Source organism: Phyllobates terribilis, unplaced genomic scaffold (assembly GCF_046119375.1).
Source record: "Phyllobates terribilis strain yellow unplaced genomic scaffold, ASM4611937v1 Scaffold_69__1_contigs__length_7402412, whole genome shotgun sequence".
NCBI classification, from domain to species: Eukaryota; Metazoa; Chordata; class Amphibia; order Anura; family Dendrobatidae; genus Phyllobates; species Phyllobates terribilis.
The window spans coordinates 3,559,343-3,585,149 of record NW_027362829.1 but is presented as its reverse complement, the minus strand read 5'-3'; the positions used below and the strand labels follow the sequence as shown (position 1 = coordinate 3,585,149).

At 43.0% G+C, this 25,807-nt stretch overlaps 1 protein-coding gene across 1 annotated transcript in view; it reads right to left on the bottom strand.

Annotated features, from left to right (window-relative positions):
• Positions 1-2,091: 2,091 nt before the first annotated feature.
• The window catches only part of LOC141194361 (uncharacterized), a 32,926-nt gene continuing 9,210 nt past the window's right edge, over positions 2,092-25,807 (bottom strand). The window contains exons 2-7 of the mRNA XM_073662272.1: positions 18,729-18,878; positions 18,420-18,599; positions 18,214-18,337; positions 18,033-18,130; positions 17,744-17,834; positions 2,092-4,680 (exon numbers count right to left, since the gene is read on the bottom strand). Coding sequence (XP_073518373.1) covers positions 3,185-4,680; positions 17,744-17,834; positions 18,033-18,130; positions 18,214-18,337; positions 18,420-18,599; positions 18,729-18,806 — 2,067 coding nt within the window. The 5' untranslated portion in view covers positions 18,807-18,878 and the 3' untranslated portion in view covers positions 2,092-3,184. The remainder of the gene's footprint in view (positions 4,681-17,743; positions 17,835-18,032; positions 18,131-18,213; positions 18,338-18,419; positions 18,600-18,728; positions 18,879-25,807) is intronic.

Below are 25,807 nucleotides of genomic sequence, written 5' to 3'. Positions count from 1 at the left end.
ACAGATGTCTGTCTAGCCTCTGTTTGAAGACATCCATTGAAGGAGAACTCACCACCTCTCGTGGCAGCATGTTCCACTCATTGATCATTCTAACTGTCAAAAAGTTTTTTCTAATATCTAATCTGTGTCTCCTCCCATTCAGTTTCAACCTATTGCTTCTAGTCATTGCATCATGGCTTGGACCTGCTTTTCTTCAGCAGGGACAGGGAAGATGGTTAAAACTGATGCGAAGATGGACGGAGCCAAATACAGGACCATTCTGGAAGAAAATCTGTTGGAGTCTGCAAAAGACCTGAGACTGGGACAGAGATTTATCTTCCAACAAGACAATGATCCCAAACATAAAGCAAAATCTACAATGGGATGGTTCAAAAATAAACATATCCAGGTGTTAGAATGGCCAAGTCAAAGTCCAAACCTTAATCCAATCTAGAATATGTGGAAAGAGCTGAAAACTGCTGTTCACAAACGCCCTCCATCCAACCTCACTGAGCTCGAGCTGTTTTGCAAGGAAGAATGGGCAAGAATTTCAGCCTCTCGATGTGCAAAATTGATAGAGACATACCCCAAGCAACTTGCAGCTGTGATCGCAGCAAAAGGTGGCGCTACAAAGTATTAAGTCAAAGGGGCCGAATAATATTGCACGCCCCACTTTTCAGTTTTTAATTTGCTAAAAAAGTTTAAAATATACAATAAATTTCGTTCCACTTCACGATTGTGTCCCACTTGTTTTTGATTCTTCCCCAAAAAATTAGAATTTTATATCTTTATGTTTGAAGCGAGAAATGTGGCAAAAGGTAGAAATGTTCAAGGGGCCAAATACTTTCTCAATGCACTGTATGTTGTTAAATGTTGGTGACCCAATAAAGTCTTTTCCGAGTGTGATACCCTCACCCTGTGTTGTCTGAGTAGTGTTTTGCCCACGGCAAAGGAGTATGGGCATTGAGTGGGATGAGTTCTGGCCTGTGTAGTCTTTCTAAAGAAATCCACGCCAGCGGATGAGAGCACCCAAAGACTCTCGTGACTCTAATTCACTAGTACAGAATAGCAAAGTAATAAATCTTTTGTTAGTGTGTCTCTGCACCATGTGTTTTATTCACATAGCTTCACAGTACGAATATTTACAGCGAACATATATACCCACACAACACTGCTGAATGGACAGTGCACTCACACTAAGCTCTGCGACATATGCACATTTACATACACACTGCTCTGCTACATATGTACATTTACATACAAAATCTCTGCTACATATGTATATTTACATATACAAACACAACTCTGCTACACACAGTAGCAGGTAAAAGTTTGGGCACCCATGGTCAAAATTACTGTTATTGAGAACAGTTAATCAAGTTGAAGATAAAATTATCTCTAAAAAGGTTCAAATTAAAGGTGACACATTTCCTTTGTATTTTAGGAGAAAAAATATACATATTGTCATTTTTTACATTTTAAAAATTACAAAAGTGAAAATGCTCCGATGCAAAATTTTGGGCACCCGGCATGGTCAGTACCTAGTTGCACCCCCTTTTTCAAGTATCAAAGTATCATTTTCAGAGTGCTAGGCAGCTGTTTAGAAAAATCCATGGCTGCTGGTTTTTTGACACAAGGTTAGAGGAGGTTGGGTTTTTATAAAGTAGGGAGCATCACCCGAACTTTCCAAACAATGATAGTGAAAAAGCCATAACTCTAAAAGGCTAATTAAGGCCTGAAACCTTGGTCAAAGGTATCTAAGCACACAAATCTGAAAGAATGCCTAAACTTTTGCATCGGCCCATTTACCTTTTTGCAATTTTTAAAATATATTTTTTTCTTTTGTCTAAAATACAACAAGGAAATGTGTCATCTTTAACTTTAGGTCTTTCAGAGATTATTTCATCTTCAACTTGCTTAACTGTTCTCAATACCAGTAATACTGACCACGGGTGCCCAAACTTTTACATGCCACTGTATGCACACTTACATATATACAGCTCTACTAAATATACACATTTGCATACACATACACTATATATACACAAACATGACCCCATGTTGTAGTTCCTTCAAGATCATGTAATTGATTACATGATCTGAAAGGTCCTTGAGCTAGTCGGGTGGAAGGTTCTTCAGCTGCTCACTCAGGACGTGCAGCTTCTGTGCAGGTCCTGGTACCTTCCTCTCATGCTCTGCACCAATCAGTTAGATAAGTGTGGAGCTGGAGGAGAGAGAGCGGTGCTTTCAGTGATCAGGAAGGACACTGTCTCATTGTTCTCCTCTGTCACAGAAATCTGCCTCCAGTCTGCAAGACGCTCTCAATTAGTAGCAAGATTTTTTTTTTGATAAAAGTATGTCTTATAGTCCAAAAAATACAGTCAGTTTTAAAGCAATAGCTCTATCTCATTTAATTATACAAATGTCAGTTATCTGTTTTTTTACAGTTTGCCAATAACATATATAGTTTCTCTCCCTGTCTGAATTGTTTTCGATGGTCAACAAGATATAATTTTCTAGAAAATCATTTTTCACACTCTAGATATGATAATGACTAGTCTCTATGTGGGATTTTTGATGTTTAAAGGGGTTGTCGACTACTTTGACAACCCCTTCTCATTCCCCATGCTTGATTCTGTTAAAATAAAAACAATTACACAAACTTCCCAATCCAGAGGTGTCATCATTTGCATTCCCAAGGCTCATGTGAGGTAATTGTGAGCCTTGCGCCCAATCAGTGCTGGCGTTACTGTCCCCACCTTCAAACAAATCAAACAATAAGAGGAAGTCGGAGAGAAGCTGGAGCCCTGGCTTCCTGTTGATGTTCAACAAGTCCAAAGGCGGCGACAGTGAAGCCGACTGAAGCCGATTGGGGGCAGGACTTGTGTGATGTAGCAACCTCACATGAGCCCCTGGAATGCAAGTCTCAACACCACTAGAACGGCGCTGACACGGAATGTGATTATGAGTTTTTTCATTTTAACGAGGTCAAACATGAGGAATGACAAGGAATTTTCAGTTAAAACAATTTCCAATATACTGAACATGAAAAGGGCTTCTTCCCTGTGTGACTTCTCTGATGTTTATTAAGAGTTGATTTCCGTGTAAAACATTTCCCACATTAAGAACATGAAAAAGGCTTCTCCCTTGTGTGAATTCTTTGGTGACTAAAAAGAGATGATTTCATCACAAAACATTTCCCACATTATAAACATGAAATAGGCTTCTCCTCTGTGTGAGCTGGCTGGTGCTTAACAAAATTTGATTTGTGGTTAAAACATTTTCCACATTCTGAACATGAAAAAGGCTTCACCCCTGTGTGAGTTTGCTGGTGCTCAACAAAATTTGATTTGTGTTTAAAACATTTTCCACATTCTGAACATGAAAAAGGCTTAATCTCTGTGTGAGTTCGCTGGTGCTCAGAAACACGTGATTTATGGTTAAAACATTTACCACATTCTGAACAGGAAAAAGGTTTCTTCCCTGTGTGAATTTTCTGATGTGAAACAAGATCTGATTTCTGCTTAAAACATTTCCCACATTCTGAACAGGAACAAGGCTTCTCCCCTGTGTGAGTTCTCTGATGGGTACCAAGATCTGATTTCTTGTTAAAACATTTCCCACATTCTGAGCAGGAAAAAGGTTTCTCCCCTGCGTGAGTGCTCTGGTGACTAAGAAGATTTGAATTCTTGATAAAACATTTCCCACATTCTGAACATGAAAAAGGCTTCTCCCCTGTGTGAGTTCTCTGATGCTTAACAACATCTGATTTCTGGTTAAAACATTTCCCACATTCTGAACATGAAAAAGGCTTCTCCCATGTGTGAGTTCTTTGGTGTATAACAAGATTCCATTTCCGGTTAAAACATTTTCCACATTCTGAGCATGAAAAAGGCTTCTCCCCTGTGTGAGTTTGCTGGTGATTTACAAAATTTGATTTCACTGTAAAACATTTCCGACATTCTGAACAGGAAAAAGGCTTCTCCCCAGTGTGAGTTCTCTGGTGCTTAACAAGATTTGATTTGTGGTTAAAACATTTCCCACATTCTGAACAGGAAAAAGGCTTCTCCCCCGTGTGGGTTCTCCAGTGGCTATCAAGATGCCCTTTCTGGTTAAAACACTTCCCACATTCTGAACATGAATAAGGCTTCTCACCTGTGTGAGTTCTCTGGTGCTTATCAAAATATGATTTATCGTTAAAACACTTCCCACATTCTGAACATGAATAATGCTTCTCACCTCTGTGAGTTTTCTGGTGTATTACAAGATTACTTTTCCGGTTAAAACATTTCTCACATTCTGCACAGGAAAAAGGCTTCTCCCCTGTGTTGGTTCTCTCATGCCTAACTAGATTTGATTTCTGGCTAAAACATTTCCCACACTTGAAGCAAGAAAATCTATTTTCTGCTTTGTGAATTTTTTGACATTTAGGAAAACACTTTTCGAGGGGAAAACTATTTGCTTTAGGAGCAATTTGTTTTTTAATGTTTATTTTGTGACTTTGATTTTCCTTAGTAGTTGGTAATGAATCCGAAGACAGGACCTGTTTCAAAGGCTCAGATGACAGATCTTTGCTGTGAAGGAATGATGTTACATCTGGAGTAATGGCATTCACTTCAGTTGTATCCTGTGGGATCTCTAGAACATCTGATTTAAAAATTGAAGATACCAGCTGTCCCTCTGATCTCCTGCTACAGTCATCTGCCAAGAATAAAACCAATTGTTATATTTGAACAAAAAATATCCTTGAATTTTATATTTTTGGACATTTCTACTTAAACTCTCCGTAAAAATAGCAAGTTAGGTAAAAATATAGAATTATTCACCAAGACAATGACAGTTCATAGTCTAATAAGAAACTGTGAAGACCCAGGGTCTTCCATGAGCATAATACTACTCAGACAAAACAGGGTGAGGGTAAAACAGTGCGGCAATACTTTATTGAACCACCAAAAGGACAATAAACACATAAAACAGTCCCAGCAAATACCCAAGATGGTGCAAAATTACACAGTCTCACTCTTCCGCTAGCCCGCCTAGGAGTAGAACAGCTGCGACTTCCAGGCCTAACTTCCTCAACTGGTGGCCTCCCACTTTTGGCGGGCCCCCACACAGAGGAGGTAGCTTCGGAAGCTGATAGTCCATCGAGCAAAAAAGGCCAGGGAACCCAAGGGTCCCACCTTGGTCTACGAGAGTTTCTATGGAGCCAATTTTAATGTGGATACCCTCAAATGAAAGCTGAAAGTCTGAACTTCAACTGCATCTGAATTGTTTTGTTTAAAATTCATTATGGTACTGTCTAAAATCAAAATTAGAAAAATGTTGTCTCTGTCCAAATATATATGGACCTAACTGATATATATATATATATATATATATATATATACACACACAGGGTGGTCCAAAAGTAGGTGGACAGAAAATAAAAACATTTGAGTTAGGCTGTTGCTGTCACTGGGGAACAACTTGATTCATTATAATTTTGAGATACTTATCTCCTGTGACTGTTCCATCAAAAAATATTGGTCCTAAAACACCAAAACTTGAAATCCCACCCCAAACATTGACACCAGGCTCATTTAGTTGTTGCTCTAATGTTAAATGCATGTTCTCATTATACCAGTAAATACAATTATGTCTGTTAATATGGCCGGAGAATTTGAAAGAAGCTTCATCACTCCACATAATGTTATTTAAAATTACTGGATTTTCTTCAATTTATTTAAGCATAATCTCACTAAATTGTAGCCACCTGTCTGGATCATCCTCCAATAAACCATGAATTAGACGTGGACGATAAGCTTTCCACCCAATAGATTTCAGGATTCGCATGATAGAAGCTCATGAAATTCACAATTCCAAAGAGGTTCTTCTGGTGGACTTTTTTGGACTCTGAACAAATGTTTCAGCAACAAGTTGTTTATTATCTGTACAGTTTTTGGAGCATTAAGGATTGAGCCAGTGGCATTGAATTTGTCACGAATGCGGTAAATGGTTTGTCTCTTTGGGGCTTGAGTATCAAATGTTTCAACCCAACTTGCTCTAACGGTCTCAGCATTTTGAGATTTCCAATACTCTGTTAAAATCCATTTTCTTTGATCTGTATTTAAATTATTTGTCATTATGTGTTATCTGAATCATCTGAAAAGAAAACAGATTTGGGGGAGATCTATCTGTGAAAACTAGATCTGTGAAACTGGCTCAGTTGCCCTTAGCAACCAATCAGATTCCACCTTTCATTTTCCAAAGAGTCTGTGAGGAATGCCTTTATTTGTGAAAAAAATGGAAATTTGGCAAAAATTTGACAATTTTGCAATTTTCAAAATTAGATTTTTTATGAATTTTTATTCAGAGAGATATGTCACACAAAATAGTTAATAAATAACATTTCCCACATGTCTACTTTACATCAGCACAATTTCGAAACCAAAATTTTTTTTTATTAGGGAGCTATAAGGGTTCAAAGTTGACCAGCGATTTCTTATTTTTTCAACAAAATTTACAAAACCATTTTTTTAGGGACCACATCACATTTGAAGTCACTTTGAGGGGTCTTTATGACAGAAAATACCCAAAAGTGACACCATTCTAAAAACTGCAACCCTCAAAGTGCTCAAAACCACATCCAAGAATTGTATTAACCCTTCAGGTGCTTCATAGGATTTTTTGGAATGTGGAAGAAAAAAATTAACATTTAACTTTTTTCCCAAAAATGTTACTTTAGACCCATTTTTTTTTAAATTTTCGCAGGGGTAACAGGAAAAAATGGACCACAAAATTTGTTGTGCAATTTCCCCAGAGCACGCAGATACCCAATATGTGGGGAAAAAACACTGTTTGGGGGCACAGCAGGGTTCAGAAGGGAAGGAGCTACATTTGACTTTTTGAATGTAAAATTTGCTTGAATAATTAGCAGACGCCATGTTGCGTTTGGGGAGCCCCTGATGTGCCTAAACAGTGGAAACCCCCCACAAGTGACACCATTTTGGAAACTAGACCCCTTAGGGAACTTATCTAGATGTGTGGTGAGCACCTTGAACCCCCATGTGCTTCAAAGAAGTTTATAACATGGAGCTGTGAAAATGAAATTTTCACATTTTTCCCACAAAAATGTTTTTCAGCCCCCAGTTTTGCATTTTCATAAGGGTAACAGGAGAAATTGCACCATGCATCTTGTTGTGTAATCTTTCCTAAGTAAGCCGATACCCCATATGTGGGGGAAAACCAATGCTTGGGCATACGGCAGAGTTCGGAAGGGGAAGAGCACCATTTGACTTTTTGAATGTAAAATTTGGTTGAATAATTAGCGGATGTGCCCCTGATGGCCGCGAAGCATATGGGGCGGACACTCGAGCATGTCACTTGAGCACTCGCGATACTCGAGCACCCGATGCAAACTCAAGTAGCGAGCACTTGCGCTCAACACTAGTTGCCATATTGTTACCTTTTTCCTTTTTTACTTTTGAAAAAAATCCCAACCCTAACCCTAGCCCAACCCTAACCCTACCCTAACCTGAACCCTTACCCTACCCAACCCTAGCTGAACCCTAACTCTATCCCAACCCCAACACTAACCCTAGCCCAACCCTAACCCCAACCTCAACCCTAACCCTAGCCCAACCCTAACCCTAGCCCAACCCTAACCCTAGCCCAACCCTAACCCAACCCTAACCCTAAACCCAACCCTAACCCTAACCCTAGCATTTATTTTTTATGCCGTTCCTCATGCAGTATAAGTGATTAGACGACTTTATTCTTCGGGTCAGTGCGATTACAGTGATGCCAGGATCATATTGAGTTTTTAGGATTGACAGCTGTCACACACTAAAAGACGCTTTTTTTGTAAAATCTAGTTTTTGCATCGCCATATTTTGAGAGCTATAATTTTTCCATATTTTGGCCGATAGAGTCATGTGACGCTTGTTTTTTGCGGGATGAGTTGACGTTTTTATTGCTGCCATTTTCAGGCACGTGACATTTTTTGATCGCTTTCTATTCCGATTTTTGGGAGGCAGAATAAATAAAAACCAACAATTCAGGAATTGTTTTTTTAATTTTTTTTTATTCTGTTCCGCGTGTGGTAAAATTGATAAGGCAGATTTATTTTTCGGGTCAGTACGTTTACAGCGGTACCACATTTATATAGTTTTTATAAGTTTTGGCGCTTTTACACAATAAAAGCTATTTTTTAGAAAAAAAAAGTTTTGGAAAGGCTTTATGATGAGAGCTATAACTTTTTTATATTTTGGCTGATGGAGCTGTATGGCAGCTTGTTTGTTTGCGGGACAAGATGACGCTTTCAGGGGTACCATTTTTATTTACATTCGTCTTTTTGATCGCGTGTTATTCCATTTTCTGTTTGGCGGTATGATGATAAAGCATTGTTTTTTGCTTCGTTTTTTTTTTTTTTTTTACCGTGTTCACTAAAGGGGTTAACTAGTAGGACAGTTTTATAGGTCAGGTCGTTCTGGACGCAGCAATACCAAATATGTGTTTTTTTTTCATAATATTTATTGATGGGTACATTATAGTTTTATTTTTGGTGGATTATTATTTATTATTTTTATAATTTTTTACAAATTTGTTTTTATTTATTTTTTTCATTTTTTAACACTTTTTTTTATTTTTATTCTTTGTCCCACTATGAGACTTTCACTTTTTTTTTATCCTGATCGCCTGTATGGCATAGGGGTGGAGCACCATCCCTGTGCTATACAGGCTGTCAACGCTGCAGATGCAGAAGATACTTTGGTCATGCACTGCGCATGACCAAAGTATCTTCCTGCTGTCTGGGGACCCGATGTTGTCATGACGACATTGGGTCGTCATGGCAACATCCAGGAAGCAGCGGCAGACAGCGTTAGACACCGGCAGGAGAGGTGAGTATCGCGATCACCTCCCCTTGCCACCGTAATGCTGCGATAGGTACGGGACCGCTCTCAGCACATAGCACCGGGTGTCAGCTGTGACAATCAGCTGACACCCGGTGGCGATCGCACCTGCACAGCCTGTGTGCGGGCAGGATCGCCATGACGTACCAATACGTATCTGGCTCTTAAGTCCCAGGGCGCAGATACGCATTAGTACGTCTTGGGCTTTAAAGAGGTTAATCCCATAGAAACGTTATGGGGGAGTTGAAGCTCTGAGTTGCCAAGCGACAGCCTCAAAATTGTAATTATTTAGAGATGATCTGCAAAGAGGAGTGAATCAAAATTCCTCCTGACATGTGCGCAAACCTCATCATCAACTACAAAAAACGTCTGACTGCTGTGCTTGCCAACAAGGGTTTTGCCACCAAGTATTACATGTTGTTTGTCAGAGGGATCAAATACTTACTTCTCACTGCAAAATGCAAATAAATTTATCGAATTTATACAATGCGATTTTCTTGATTTTTGGGGGGATATTCTATCTCTCAATGTTAAACTTAACCTACCCTTAAAATTATAGACTGTTCATATCTTTGCCAGTGGGCAAACTTACAAAAACAGCAAGGGATCAAATAAATATTTCCTTCACTGTATGTCCCTTAGATAGTTACAACTGTCCTTTCAAGTACACATTCACAGGTCAAAAATAAGGGAAGATATTATTCCACTGGGCTCACGTCTCATTGTTTGTGCATTTAATCAATTTACATAGTTGGTATAGCAGGAGGACTCTTGTAAATCAATAATTAGGTGGCTTTAATACAATATGCAATTAGCATATTAACAAACATCTTTGTTTCCAGACCAAGAGAAGTCAACATTTAGGTTTATACACATAATAGTATGTCCTGCTTGACCAGCCAAAGAAAAATACATGCATTCACAAGTCAATACAAACACAATAGTGTATTTCTCTTGGCTTAACAAACATAGACGTCTGGCTGATTAAGATTAGAAGCTGTTTCGTCACAGAAACCTCACAGGATGAACCAGTTGAGCGTGGTGTTCAACTGTTTGTTTATTCTGCCTCTCAAATATGGAATAAAAAGCCACCAATGTTATGTTGGCAAAAATAATAAAAAATTCAACTCATCTCACAAAAAACAAGTCCCCACTCATCTATCAGTGGAAAAACTGAGGTTTCCACATTTGCAGCACAATGGCTCTTGAAAAGCAACATGGCTTCTATAAACCTATGCACCAATATTGTTATGATCTGCAACATAAACTAAGGAAAGAATGGGAAAAGCTGTTCCTACAGTAAGGCTAAGCTGAATCCCTACGATGTAGCGGGCAGCCTGTTCCTTGTGAATAGACCCGCCTTAGTCCTCGGCTAGTCTGAACGGAGACCTATAGAATAAAGGCAGGGGTCCCTAAAAGAACTAAGGACTGGGACAAAAATGGGACACCTCCTAACAGAAGTTGTTGCAGAGCAAAAAGATAAACTGACAAAAAGTACTAGAGGTCCCAGAGGACCAAGCAAACTAGACAGAGATAGGTACCGAAGCACCTGGCTAGAGAGACAGGCAAAAAACACTGAAGTCCAGCAAAGCCAGAAGGGCGGAGCTGGAATATATAGGCAGCTGGTCACGTGACCGCAAAACACAAGATAGCACAAACTAACAGGAGGGTCCTAATAGTACTCCCTGTTCTATAAGGATCCTCCAGATCCTCCAGGCCCAGGCCTATCAGGAAACCTCCTGTGGAAAGCTTTAACAAGCCTAGGAGCAGAGACATCATCCGTCCTTACCCAGGAGTGGTCTCCGGGACCGAAACCCTTCCAGGAGACAAGATACTGTAATATCCCTCTATGCCATCTTGAATTCAAAATACGAGAAATTTCATATTCACAGTCTTCCACCACAGGAGGAACTGTGACAGTGGCGTCCCTATTAGAAACGTCAGCCTTTTTCAACAAGGAAACATGAAACACAGAATTAATCTTCCAGAAAGTAGGAACATCCAACCTGACAGCAGATGGGTTAACAACCTGAAGCACTTTAAATGGACCCACAAACTTAGGACCCAGTTTTTTAGAGGGAATCCTCAACCGCAAGTTCTTCGAGGACAACCAAACCATGTCACCCACAGTAAACAAAACCTCTTTACATTTCCTGTCAAAATACTTCTTGGACTTCTTGTTAGCCTCTTGCAGGTTACAACGTACATTAGTCCAAACTCTCTCCAAATCACCGGAAAAATTCTCATCCTCCGCCACCGCCGACCCCAATTTGGAGAACGAACCAAAAGACGGATGTCTCCCAGTGCAACAAAAAAAAAGGAGAACACTCAGCAGAGGAGGATGCATGATTGTTAAGAGCAAATTCTGCGAGAGGCAGAAACTCAGACCACACCTCGATTGTGCGCCACAAAACAACGCAAAAACTGTTCAACATCCTGGTTCTTTCTTTCTGTCTGTCCATTAGACTCAAGATGATACCCAGACGAAAATGACAAATGGACTCCCAACCTGTCAAAAAAAGCACGCCAAAAGCGAGCCACAAACTGAGGTCCTCTATCAGAAACAATATCCGTGGGAACGCCATGGAGCTTGACAATCTCCTTAACAAACGCCTTAGCGAGTGCCTTGGCGCAGGGCAACTTAATGAATGGAACCAAATGACACATCTTACTAAAAGGGTCTACGACCACCCAGATGACAGTAAAACCCTCGGACACAGGAAGATCAGTAATAAAATCCATAGAGAGATGCGTCCAAGGCGCACTAGGAACCTCCAGAGGGCAAAGCAACCCCGCAGCAGGAGTATGTGAAGCCTTTGACCTAGCACACACAGTACATTGACGCACCCACTTGATGACTTCCTTCTGCCATCCAGGCCACCAAAAACTGCGACTGATAAGTCTCTTAGTCTCCGAAACTCCTGGATGACCTGCCAACCGAGACTCATGGCACTCCACAAACAAATCTCTCCTAAAGGCTCTAGGCACGAACAACCTCCCATGGGGAGTGTTAGATGGAGCATCATCTTGAGCATTCAGAATCCCATTCTCCAAATCGGAGTCCAATGCCGCCACAACTCCTTTCTGCAAAATGCTCTCCTCCTCCTCGGTACCGACCGTAGGAGAGAAGCTGCGAGATAAAGCATCGGCTTTAACATTCTTAGTACCAGGGATATAGGTAACAGAAAAATGAAACCGAGAAAAAAAAAGTTCCCACCTAGCTTGACGGGCATTGAAGCACTTGGCAGCATCCAGATAGATCAAATTCTTATGATCTGTAAAAACCTGAATAGGAAATCTAGCGCAATGACGCCAGTGTTCAAATGCAAGTTTAATAGCCAGCAACTCCCGATTTCCAACATCATAATGGAGTTCGGTTTCCGAAAATTTTTTCGAAATGAAGGCACAAGGATGTACTCCACCCTTGTTCTCCTGAGACAAAACTGCTCCGACCCCCAACGATGAAGCATCGACCTCGACCAAAAAAGGTTTGGTCTCATCAGGCTGTATAAGGATAGGGGCAGAACTGAACCTCTCTTTGAGATACTCAAACGCTTCAATGGCTTCAGTAGTCCACTGGGTAGTATTCGCACCTTTCTTGGTGAGATCGGTTAGAGGTTTAACAATTACAGAAAAATTCTTAATGAATTTCCTGTAATAATTGGCAAAACCCAAAAACCTCTGTATAGATTTCAAACCAACAGGCCTAGGCCATTCCTGCACAGCCTGAACCTTCACAGGGTCCATCTCAAAGCCCTCGCTGGAGACAATGTAGCCCAAAAAACTAATTTTCTGCACAGCGAACTCACATTTCTCCAGCTTAGCAAAGAGTGAATTATCACTCAATAACTGCAAAACTTCACGTACACTCTGCCAATGGGACTCTAAATCTGGTGAATAAATCAAAATGTCATCCAAATACACAACCACATTCTTACCAATCAAAGGTCTCAGGATGTCATTAATAAGGTTCTGCAAAAATGCAGGTGCATTGGTAAGACCGAAGGGCATCACCAGATTCTCAAAATGACCTACCGGAGTGTTAAAAGCAGTTTTCCATTCATCACCCTCCTTCACACGTAACAAATTGTATGCCCCTCGGAGATCAATTTTTGAGAACCACTTGGCTCCCACTAACTGGTTAAACAAGTCAGGAATTAACGGCAATGGGTAGGAATTGCATACGGTAATTGTATTAATTTCACAAAAATCCAGACATGGACGTAAACCGCCGTCCTTTTTTTTTAACAAAGAAGAATCCGACTGCCACAGGCAACTTAGAAGGTCTAATGTGACCAGCAGCCAGGCTAGTCTCTATGTACTCCTCCAAGGCCTTTCTTTCAGGGATAGTAAGATTAAACAAGCGACTTTTGGGAAGAGTAGCACCGGGAACAAACTCAATGGCACAATCATAATCCCTATGAGGAGGTAAAACTTGAGACTCCTCCTCCGAAAAAACCCTCCAAAATCTTGAATAGGTACTGGTAATTCCTCTTTTTCCACAGCAGCAATGCGATCATTACAACATTTATCATAGCACTTCGGACTCCAAGACTTAATCACATTAGTAGACCAGTCCAACAAAGGATTGTGCAGTTTTAACCAAGGCAATCCTAGAACAACTGGAGAGGGCAAATTATCCAAAACAACCAAGTCCAAAATTTCTTGGTGAACACCATTGATAGTGAGGGGAAATGCAGCAGTCTTGTGAGTAATACATTTCAAAGGAGTGTTATCAATTGCAATCACAGAAATAGGAGATGACAAAGGTTTGGATTTCAATTTAAGTTTTTCCAAAAACCCTTTATAAATCACATTAAGTGTTGAACCACAATCCACAAATACCTGAAATTCAATCAAATCTACCTGCAGAGTAGTACACCCAGAAAGGAACACTTCTACAGAGCGTAAACAAGCTATACGGGCATAACTGACCTTTTTATTTCTTTACTTCAACGACGCTCACAATACTTAATCAAATGATCAGCTTTACCACAATAAAGACACAAACCTTCGGTGAATCTCTGATCTCTTTCTTGAGAGCGGAGTGACATCGCCCCAGCCTCCATTGGTTCTCCGCTGTCAAAGCAGTTTTTCAGGAAACTAGGACCTGAAGTTACAGGAGTCTTTACATCATTGACCCTGGACCTTATTCTCCTGTCCACACGAACAGCTAACTGCATAGCTTCTTGCAGAGTCTCAGGTGCAGGGAATGCAATTAGCAAATCCTTAACCCTTTCACTCAGACCAGCAAGAAATAAACTCTTCAGCGCCGAATCATTCCACTTAACTTCTGAAGCCCATCTCCTGAAGTGTGTGCAATAAATTTCAACATCATCTGACCCCTGATTCAAACGTCTAAGTTCTGATTCAGCAGATGAGATTCGATCAGGATCGTCATATAATAGCCCCATAGCAGAAAAAAATTCCTCAACAGAACATAAACACGGATCATTAGGTTGGAGAGAAAAGGCCCAACCCTGTGGTTCTTTGCGCAAAAGTGACATAATAAACCCAATGCGCTGTGATTCATTCCCAGAGGACCTCGGTCTCAAACGAAAATATAACAAACAAGCATTTTTAAAGGAAAAAAAAATGTTGCTGTTTACCATAAAAAATATCAGGCAGTCCTACCTTCGGTTCCACAAAATGCGCTCCAGGACAGCTACTCACTGTTATGATCTGCTACAAAGACTAAGGAAAGGCAGGAGATCTGTCCCTACAATAGAACTAAACTAGATCCCTACGATGTAACGGGGAACCTGATCCTGCGATCAGACCCGCAAAAGTCCTCGGCTAGTCTGAACGCAGACCTATAGATGTGGGGGAGGGATCCCTACAAGATCTAAGGACTGGGATTTAGTTGGACACCTCCTAGCAGAAATAGTAGCAGTCAAAGACAAACACACAACAAAAAAGCAGAGAGGTCATAAGACCTAGCAAAACTAACAGAGTACGGCAATAGAGCAACAAGCTAGCTCAACAGTAGTAAATACAAATGAAGTCCAGCAAAGCCAGGAGGGCGGAGCCGGATTAAATAGGCAAAATGGTCATGTGACCAGCAAACTAAAAAAAAACCTAACAGGAGAGTTGTAACACTCACGTGTTGCTGAAGCTCAGCCACCTCCAGAGACAATCCCTGCAGGCGTTGAGCCAACTCCTGGACGGAAACCATATCGATCCCCGAATATCTTTCCTATTAGTTTTTTTTTTTTTTGGGGGGGGGGGGGGGCTGGACTTACTCTTATGATCTGCAACATAAACTAAGGAAAGAATGGGAAAAGCTGTCCCTACAGTAAGGCTAAGCTGAATCCCTACGATGTAGCGGGCAGCCTGTTCCTTGTGAACAGACCCGCCTTAGTCCTCGGCTAGTCTGAACGGAGACCTATAGAATAAAGGGAGGGGTCCCTAAAAGAACTAAGGACTGGGACAAAAATAGGACACCTCCTAGCAGAAGTTGTTGCAGAGCAAAAAGATAAACTGACAAAAAGTACTAGAGGTCCCAGAGGACCAAGCAAACTAGACAGAGATAGGTACCGAAGCACCTGGCTAGAGAGACAGGCAAAAAACACTGAAGTCCAGCAAAGCCAGAAGGGCGGAGCTGGAATATATAGGCAGCTGGTCACGTGACCGCAAAACACAAGATAGCACAAACTAACAGGAGGGTCCTAACAAATATCCACTCTCAGAAAGTCAAATCTCCCCCTCGCTTCTGAGCCTTGCAGTGTACCCAAATCACATTTAGCATCCATGTATTCGGCATTACTATAGTGAGAAGAACCCACTTAATTTATGGTGTGTGTCTCCTGGAGCACAATCTGGGCACTATGTGTTGGGGAATAAAATGGCATATTTGCAATTTTCACTCGCAACATCCACTGCGTGCTAATTTCTGGAAAGTGGCTGAGGAGTCAAAAATAGTCACTATTCCTATAGATTAATTCACTGAGGTTCATAATGTCCAAAAGGTAATCACTTTATGGGGATTTTTACTGCTCTGGTTTTCTGCCATTTTGTTATATTAGAGCTTCTGAAAATGGTGGGTCCTATCTCCTCTGGGATCTGCTCCTGCGACGTCTGCTTCTGTCACCAGGAGCTGCCTTATTCATCCTGCAGGTGGAGCAGGTAATGGAGGAGACATAGGAGCCAGAAGCTCTGGATGGCGCAGGTTCTCTCCAGCCACTAAGATTAGGGTTGCTGGGACCAATAGTACCATCCAGTCTGGCAGTATGAGTGTGTGTGCTGTCCAGCTGCAGTAAAGGGCATGGTGCCAACTGGAAATCATGACGCCCTACTAAAGCTGGAAGCATATTGCTGGAAGCTGCCAGATACAGCCTTGTTCTCCTCTGGTGCAGTCCTCTGTGCTCAGCTCCCGGCTTGTGTATTTGTGACCCGGGCCCATTTACTGAGTACTTTTGTGTCTCCTGACTTTTCTCTGCCCAGCTACCTGACTATTCTTCTTCCCATCTCACACCACAAAACAGCAGGTAACACCGTGGCCCAAGCCTAGGAGTCTCTGTGTAAGTCCAGATCCATAGAGAGGGGTTTAAAGGGTGATGAGCAAAGCAATCCATGGGATCTAGAAAATGAAGTAGAGAGTGCCAAACTTGTTCAGGGAAGCCATCTTTTGAGCTGCCAGGTGATCATGAACAGCGCCCTCAATACATTGTGTCTGCAAACTGTTCCAGCAAGATCTGCAATCAAATAGCTAAATGGCGCTCCTTCCCTTCTTAACCTGCCATGTGCCCAGACAGTAGTGTACAACCGTATGTAGGGTATTGTCGGATTCAAGAGAAGGTGGAAAATAATCTGTAACGTCCATTTGTTTCCTATTATCCTTTGTGAATAAATCCAAAGTTATCACCATATAAAGTGACACACGTCAGATTTGAAAAATGGGGCCTGATTAGGAACAGAAAACTGGCTGCAGGAAGGGGTTAAATCAGAGTATTTTGGGCACTAACTACTGTAGTCAAAAACTGTGACTATAACACATGTATGAAATGATCAAACTCAACAGTCTTCATCAGTAAAAAAATTAGTAACTAGTGATGAAACCTCTCTGGGGTAATTAGATTATGGGGCTTGGTGGCTCTTGGCAATCTAAACTATCGTAAGGAACAATATTTTCTATTAAATGAGTTTCAAGAAGAAATATTAGACATTCAAAGAGAACTTTTTATAATAGTGCAGAGCTGAGGGGTCTTAAATTTAGCTTAGAGATATATCATGGCACAGGTGTAATGTATTTTATGTAGCTTATCTCAATCTTTTTTGAAGTTAGTTGGTTTTAAAAGAAATTGAAAAGTCAGGATAAAGGGAAACTCTTTTGTTATTGTACAGAAATTCACACTTGGCCCTCACTGCACATTTAATGTTGTCGATTATAAAAGCAGAGTTTGGCCAGAAAGACTGGACTTGGTCTTGTAGGAACCATATGAGCACATTCAGCAGCAAAGAAGGTAGATTCATCTAATAAGATATCAGGGTTCTAGGAAGCCAACAGCATCATTACCCTTCGCTTTCTCTAAGAGGCCCATCATAATTTTTCTTCAAGTGATTTTCTAACTTGTCAGCACATTCTACGTACACTGTTATTTGACTTTGCAAATTACAGATCTGGGCAGGTAACGGTCAGCGTCTTCTAATCCCAGAGTGCAGGTGGATTTTCCAGGTTGTAAGTTCTATAGAAAAGGGCTTTCAATACCCAAAGTCATTTGAAAAGTTTTGGGTGGAGGAGAATGTTGTGGTCTAGAGGCAAAATGGTGATCACACGATTGTGATACAGCAGACCCTACGCCAATGATAAAGCAACCACAGTCGGTGACTGAGAATAATCGGTAACTTCTCTACATTTAGTGGTCAGTACTCACCTGGGTAGTCATATGTAGGAATCTCCTCTTTACACCGCTCATCACCCCTCACATATGTCTCTGTAGTTTTAATATGGGTCAGATCTTCACCCTGAAACAAATATTGTAAAAGTCAAAGACAGATGGAGAAGTCACATCTATGATCAGCTCTAATCCTGCCATCTCCACCATTCTCATTACACAAGTATAAAACATATAATACTGGGGGATAAAACAAGACTGAGCACAAGACCATCACAGCGGTCTACACATCATAGGGGAGATCTCATGACACCTTCTCTCCATCTACCTGATGATCCTGAGGAACACTGGGATCTTCTTGTTTACAGTCCTGTAGAAGAAGAGGACGGGGACATCTCTCTGGTGTTGTCCTCTTACTGGATAGATCTGGAGGAAACACATACAGGGACTGAATTCATTCTTTACATACAGATAATTATAGGCTGTGTGTATTTAGTCCTGTCTATTACCTGGTGATGTGAGAGGCTGGGGAACCTCCATCATGACGTTCTTGTACAGATCTTTGTGTCCTTCTAAATATTCCCACTCCTCCATGGAGAAATAGACAGTGAAGTCCTGACACCTTATAGGAACCTGACAAATACAATGACACCATCATCCCCCAATCCCTTCATAGCCTTACTGTGCAATGTCCCAGCATTCCCAGCAGTGTCACCTTTCCAGTCAGCAGCTCAATCATCTTGTAGGTGAGTTCTAGGATCTTCTGGTCATTGATGTCCTCATGTATCAGGGGGTGTGGTGGAGGACCCGTGATTAGGCTTAAGGGTATTCTCCATTCCTCAGACACAGGGTCCTGACAGCGCTTATTAGAGGTCTTCTTCATTACTGTGTAATCCTGGTTATGGAGAGACACATTAATAAATCTCCCTCCAGACATTTACAGAGTCCTCACCTCTTCAGTTCTGTCCATCTGTTATTCCCATAGATAAGAATGATGTAATGTGACGTCATTAGAATCTCTCACCTCTCCAGTAAGCCGGAAGAGGATCTCTAGGGTGAGGTGTAATATCCTCTCCGCCATCTTGTCTCTGTCCATATGCATCTTTGATGGGTAAATCAGGAAAATTCTCTTCTATAGAAGATCTTCACTGAGAGGATCTGATATTGTAGGGACCTGAATGAGAAGAAGATGAGCCGATGTACCATCATAAAAATCCTGTGCAATAATACAATTACTGGAGATAATAAGGGGAAACATATGAGGAGATTTATAGTTTAATTTTACAGTATTTAGTTTTCTTCTTCATAACTACTAATAAAACCTATATCTTTTAGGCCACAGACCACAAGCAGTTTCTTCCTCGGAGTCTGCAGCTGAATACGTGTCACATAGACTCATCTTACATAACGCTAATTCTCGTATCATTTACCGACACTGGAATCGGCATTAGTAATACTGCAGGAGATATTCATTACACGCGACATTAGAAATAACTACTTCATGATGAGGATTCTACTACGGCTCCAGAAACATAATTGGCCAGAGTCCGTTACCGACTACATCACCACCGGCCGTCTATATGAATGTTTTCCGTCTTCCCCGGACTGTAATCTTCTATCACGTTAGAGCTGATGTCTGATTCACACACAGAAATTTGAGGCTTTTATAAAAACTTTTTTATTTGCACAAACACCGCAGACAGAAATTATTTGAAGCCAAAGTCTCCATGTACAGTGTATTATATTAACATGTTTCAAAAGAAAATTGGCACCAACAGTTTGTGAAAAAAGAAAAAAAAACATGCAAAAAGCATAAGATACATTTTGTTATTTTTCAATACATTAAACGTTTGTTTTAAAAAAAATAACTCTTTTGAGCACCAGAACATAGATGTTCACCGCAGGGATGGCACAGGTGCGGCTGCAACAAAGACCCTGGCAGTTTAACCACTTGCTGCTGTCAAAAGCAAACAGGACATCTAAGAAGGTTTGACAGAGTTCACCACCAACCTCAAAAGGAAATTATACAATGCTCAAAAAAATAAAGGGAACACTTAAACAACAGAATATAACTCCAAGTAAATCAAACTTCTGTGAAATCAAACTGTCCACTTAGGAAGCAACTCTGATTGACAATCAATTTCACATGCTGATGTGCAAATGGAATAGACAATAGATGGAAATTATTGGCAATTATCAAGACACCCTCAATAAAGGAGTGGTTCTGCAGGTGGGGACCACAGACCACATCTCAGTACCAATGCTTTCTGGCTGATGTTTTGGTCACTTTTGAATGTTGGTTGTACTTTCACACTCGTGGTAGCATGAGACGGTCTCTACAACCCACAGATGTTGCTCAGGTAGTGCAGCTCATCCAGGATGGCACATCAATGCGGGCTGTGGCAAGAAGGTTTGCTGTGTCTGTCAGCGTAGTGTCCAGAGGCTGGAGGCGCTACCAGGAGACAGGCCAGTACACCAGGAGACGTGGAGGGGGCCGTAGAAGGGCAACAACCCAGCAGCAGGATAGCTACCTCAGCCTTTGTGCAAGGAGGAACAGGAGGAGCACTGCCAGAGCCCTGCAAAATGACCTCCAGCAGGCCACAAATGTGCATATGTCTGCACAAACGGTTAGAAACCGATTCTATGAGGGTGGAATGAGGGCCCGACGTCCACAGAGGGGGGTTGTGTTCACAGCCCAACACAGCTTGGCATTTACCACAGAACACAAGGATTGGCAAAGTCGCCACTGGCGCCCTGTGCTCTTCACAGATGAAAGCAGGTTCACACTGAGCACATGTGACAGACGTGACAGAGTCTGGAGACGCCGTGGAGAGCAATCTGCTACCTGCAACATCCTTCAGCATGACCGGTTTGGCAGTGGGTCAGTAATGGTGTGGGGCAGCATTTCTTTGGAGGGCCGCACAGCCCTCCATGTGCTCGCCAGAGGTAGCCTGACTGCCATTAGGTACCGAGATGAGATGCTCAGACCCCTTGTGAGACCATATGATGGTGCGGTTGGCCCTGCGTTCCTTCTAATGCAGGACAATGCCAGACCTCATGTGGCTGGAGTGTGTCAGCAGTTCCTGCAAGATGAAGGCATTGAAGCTATGGACTGGCCCGCCCGTTCCCCAGACCTGAATCCGATTGAGCACATCTGGTACATCATGTCTCGCTCCATCCACCAACGTCACGTTGCACCACAGATTGTCCAGGAGTTGGTGGATGCTTTAGTCCAGGTCTGGGAGGAGATCCCACAAGAGACCATCCGCAACCTCATCAGGAGCATGCCCAGGCGTTGTAGGGAGGTCATACAGGCACGTGGAGGCCACACACAATACTGAGCCTCATTTTGACTTGTTTTAAGGACATTACATCAAAGTTGGATCAGCCTGTAGTGTGTTTTTCCACTTTAATTTTGGGGGTGACTCCAAATCCAGGCCTCCATTGGTTAATAAATTTGATTTAAATTGATGATTTTTGTGTGATTTTGTTGTCAGCACATTCAACTTTGTACAGAACAAAGTATTCAATGAGAATATTTCATTCATTCAGATCTAGGATGTGTTATTTGAGTGTTCCCTTTATTTTTTTGAGCAGTGTATATATGTATTTGGCAGTGTCATATCTCCTGACTCTGCAGATCGCATGCTGTCGTTGTACTTGGCAGGCCCGGACCAGACGGTATGGAGATGAATAGGGGATGCCAAAGTCCTAAAATAAACTTTTCTTTACTTAACAAGAAGAATTTTTTTTTTGTCTTGCAGCGCTAGTGCACAGTGCTCTGCATCTGCACTGTTCACCGCTGTCTGCAAGGTCTGTGTGTGTGAGTGCAGCTCACGCTGTAGTGTGTGCTTCAGCCACGTCTGGTTGTAGTGCGCTCAGCGTGCGTCACTGCCTCACACATTGTCCTTTTTTGCAAATTGCTATTTTTTCCTGATTTCTCCTATTAGTGTGGTGGTTCCATCCATATTCAGCTAGATTGGTTCCAAACACAATATATAGGAGTAGATAGAGGAGCCTTTCTGCAGCCTTGTGCCCTGTAGCCCCAACCAGATTAGCTAATACTAATACCTACTTTTTGTAGCCTCATCTATTGCATTGTAGGTTACCTTCCTGCATTGTAATAGCTACAAAAAGTTTGTGATACTATCGGTATTACATCTTTGGGCACATCCAGTGTCTTTTTGTGACAAAAAAAAACTAAATAAAGTTCACCAAACACTCCACTTTACAGTTGTGTAGGCCACATTAGCTCATATTAAAGTCTAGTCCACACTTTATAAAATTAGTGTTTCTTATACCTGTTAGCAGCTGTTCAGGAATAAGCACACTAAGCCCTTACTACTTTTCTGCCTATATTTATCAGTCTACCAAGATGAAGAAGGCAGGGAGTAAGGCATGTGGTCGTGGAGTTTCTGCAGGGAGAGGACGTGAAGATTCTGTGCCTGCAGGGAGAGGACGTGGGGATTCTGTGCCTTCTGCGGGCACCAGTGACTCAGCATCCCCCAGTTTTACCAGGGAACAGTCCTTTATGCGCAACTTTGTAGGAGCTTGCCATATCCCACTGTTGCGGGAGGACCAAATTGAAGCTGTTGGCGGATGGATGGCAGCTAAAGCATCGACTTCAATTAGTTCCACATCCTCTCACGTCCTGAGCACTGAAGAGCACCCATCTGTCTCTTCACCACCTGCCAAATTGCCCAGGTAGTCAGAGAGCCCTGGACAGGAGCCATCTCTACTTCTGTTCTCTGAATCTCTTGGCTTGGAAAGAGGGGGCCAGCCAAACAGAATTCTAGAATTTGAAGAAGAGGTAGTATGCAGTGATGCGCAACAATTTTGTCTCTCTGAATCTGAAGAGGTGGGTGGGCCAGTGCCTATGGTCAGCAGCACACCTCAGTACGCATCTGATGATGAGACTCAGGTGCCACTTTCTGGTGCGTACTGTGCTGTCGAGACTAACCAGGAGAAGCAGTTGTTTGAAGAGGGTGGTGTAGATGATGAGGTCCTTGACCCATCATGGCGTGAGGGACAGGAAGGTGGTAGGAGCAGCTCTGAGGAAGAGATTCCCCGAACGGCCCAAAAAGGAGGGAGAGGGAGGGTTGCCTGTAGCCTCCACTTCTGCACCCATTAGGAGCATGCCTCTGCCAAAACTCAAAACAGGCGCTCCCAAGACTTGCAGTGCCTGGTTCTTTTTTGACACAGCTGCAGATGACATTGGCTTTGTCAAATGAAAGCTGTGTAATCAGAAGGTGAAAAGAGGGAAAAGTGTCAGCAACCTCAATACCACAAATATGTGGAAACATGTGTGGACCAAGCACGTGGTGGAGTTACAAAGACACACTGAAGACCTAGGCCAACCTACAGCGCCACCTACCACCTCTTCAGCTCATGTTGTAGCCTCTTCCTCCAGCTCACACACAGCTGGTTCGACTTCCTCAAAGGATCGCCATGGAAGAACCTCTGGCACTGTTGTACAGAGAAACAGTGAAATTCTACCCACAGCACCATGTTCCCTGTCATCCTCACACTCCCAGGCCAGTCTACAGCCATCCTTAGCACAGACATGGGAGAAAAGGAGCCCATACTCGCCAAACCACCCCCGAGCACAGGCTCTGAATGCTGGCATTGCAAAACTACTGGCCCTTGAAATACTATCATTCAGGCTGGTGGAGACTGACACCTTCTGTAACTTGATGGCATTGGCAGTCCCACAATACAACGTGCCCAGCCGCTTTTATTTCAGCAGGCAAGCCGTCCCTGCCCTGCAACAGCATGCGGAGGGAAAAATTAAACATGCGCTACAAAACGCCGTCAGTAGCAAGGTCCACCTGACCACCGATGCGTGGACCAGTAAGCATGGACAGGGACGATACCTTTCCCTCACTGCCCATTGGGTAAATGTTGTGGAGCCGCATACAGATCTTGAGAGTGGCGCTGTACGTGTTCTGCCAACTCCAAGGATTGCAGGAATCCAGTATGTACACATTGACTCCTCCTCATACTCCAGGTCCTCTGAATCAGCGCTGCAGGAGCCATCACAGTCTACCTTCACATCGACCCGTGAACATTACCTGTTACGACCGATATGAGCACAGCCGTGGCCAAACGTCAACAGGCCGTATTGAAATTAATTTCTTTGGGGAATCGAAGCCACACAGAGCAGGAGCTCTGGAATGCCATCAAGCAGCAGAGCGACGTGTGGTTTGTGCCAGCGAATCTCCAGCCAGGCATGGTAGTGTGTGACAATGACCGAAATCTGGTGGCAGCTCTGGGCCTAGGCAACCTCACTCACATCCCATGTCTGCCACAACTTGGTCGTGCAGAGTTTTTTGAGGGACTATCCGGATCTTGATGCACTTCTGCACAATATCCGCATAGAGTGCGCTCACTTGCGGCGTTCCAGCAACGCGAGATCGCGCATTGCAGCTCTGCAGCGCCGATTACGCCTTCTGGAACATCGCATCATATGTGACCTACCCACAAAGTGGAATTCAACGTTACATATGTTGGAGAGGTTGTGTGAGCAGGAGGCAGCAGTAATGGAGTACTGGTTGCAGCAGGCGCAAACAAGTCGCAGTGCGCGCCGTTCACACTTCACCACCACTGAGTAGGCCTCTATGAAGGACATTTGCCACGTTTTGCGTGCCTTCGATTATCCCACGCGGATGGCGATTGCAGATGATGCATTAGTCAGCATGACTATCCCCCTTATCTGCCTGCTTGAAAAAACACTGCAAGCACTAAGGGAGGAGGTTTTGGAAGAGGTGGAGGATGAGGAGTCACAAATGCCATCTGCTTCTGTACAGTCTGCGCAACGTAGTTCCTCACAAAGGCCTATGCAGGGGACACTTTGTGAGGAGGATGAGGAGGAGTCAATGGAGGAGGAAGACATCTGTCCAGAGGAGGGAGGTACACAATGCTCTAGTAGTCAGTATCTAGAGCGAGAGTGGGGTGATGCAGAGCAGGCAGAGATCACGCCTTAAGCAGGGGACAGCGTTTCTTGGCCAGTTGGCAGTCTGCAGCACATGGTTGATTTCATGCTGCAGTGCCTGAGAAACGACCGCCGCATTGCCCACATTCTCAACACGGCTGATTATTGGGTGTCCACCCTCCTAGATCCTCGCTACGGGGACAACTTACAAAGCCTCATAACACCGTTGAACCGGGAGCGTAAAATGCGGGAGTACCAAGACGCACTGGTGAATTCCATCATGTTCTCCATTCCACCCGAGAACAGTGCTGCTAGTGCTTTACAAAGCAGCTCATTGCGTCGAGGCAGTGGAGGAAGCTCTGCACAAAGAGGGAGCAGAAGCAGCGCCTCAGCACGAGGCAAGACCAGTATGGCCCAAATGTGGCAAAGTTTTGTGTCCCCGCCACAAATGTCTACACCATCACAGACGGCTCCAGTCAGCAGGAGGCAACGTTTCCGTCAAATGGTGACAGACTACATGTCTTGCCCTCTCAGTGTACTCCCAGACGGCTCTTCCCCCTTCAAGTTTTAGGTCTCTAAGCTGGATACATGGCCAGAGCTTAGCCAGTATGCATTGGAGGTGCTGGCTTGCCCTGCTGCTAGTGTATTATCGGAACGCGTCTTTAGTGCCGCAGGTGGTGTACTAACAGACCGTAGCATGCGCCTATCCTCCGATAATGTTGACCGGCTTACTTTTCTGAAAATGAACAAGGCCTGGATCTCGCATGAATTTGCTAGTCCTCTTCCAGAATAAATAATTGGTTGGCAACAGTATCCAGGTCTCCTGTTGTGTTCATGCTTCTAAGACCTGAACTGTAATCCCTGAGCTCCAACACCGCCAGTTGCTGTTCAGAAGTGCCGTCTGCACAGTCATCGCTTGGTCCAGTGTTATTGGGGTTCAGTAACGTCAGCTGATCCCCTGCTGTGTGCCCGGCAATCTCCTGCTCTGTCCACATCCATTCTACTACAGATTTTAAACTTGCTCCAATTAGGCCTCTGGCTCCTCTGTTTTCAGAATTATCCCTGAGCTCCAACACCGCCAGTTGCTGCTCAGAAGTGCCGTCAGCACAGTAAACACTTGCTTCAGTGCTATTGGGGTTCAGTAACGTCAGCTGATCCCCTGCTGTGTGTCC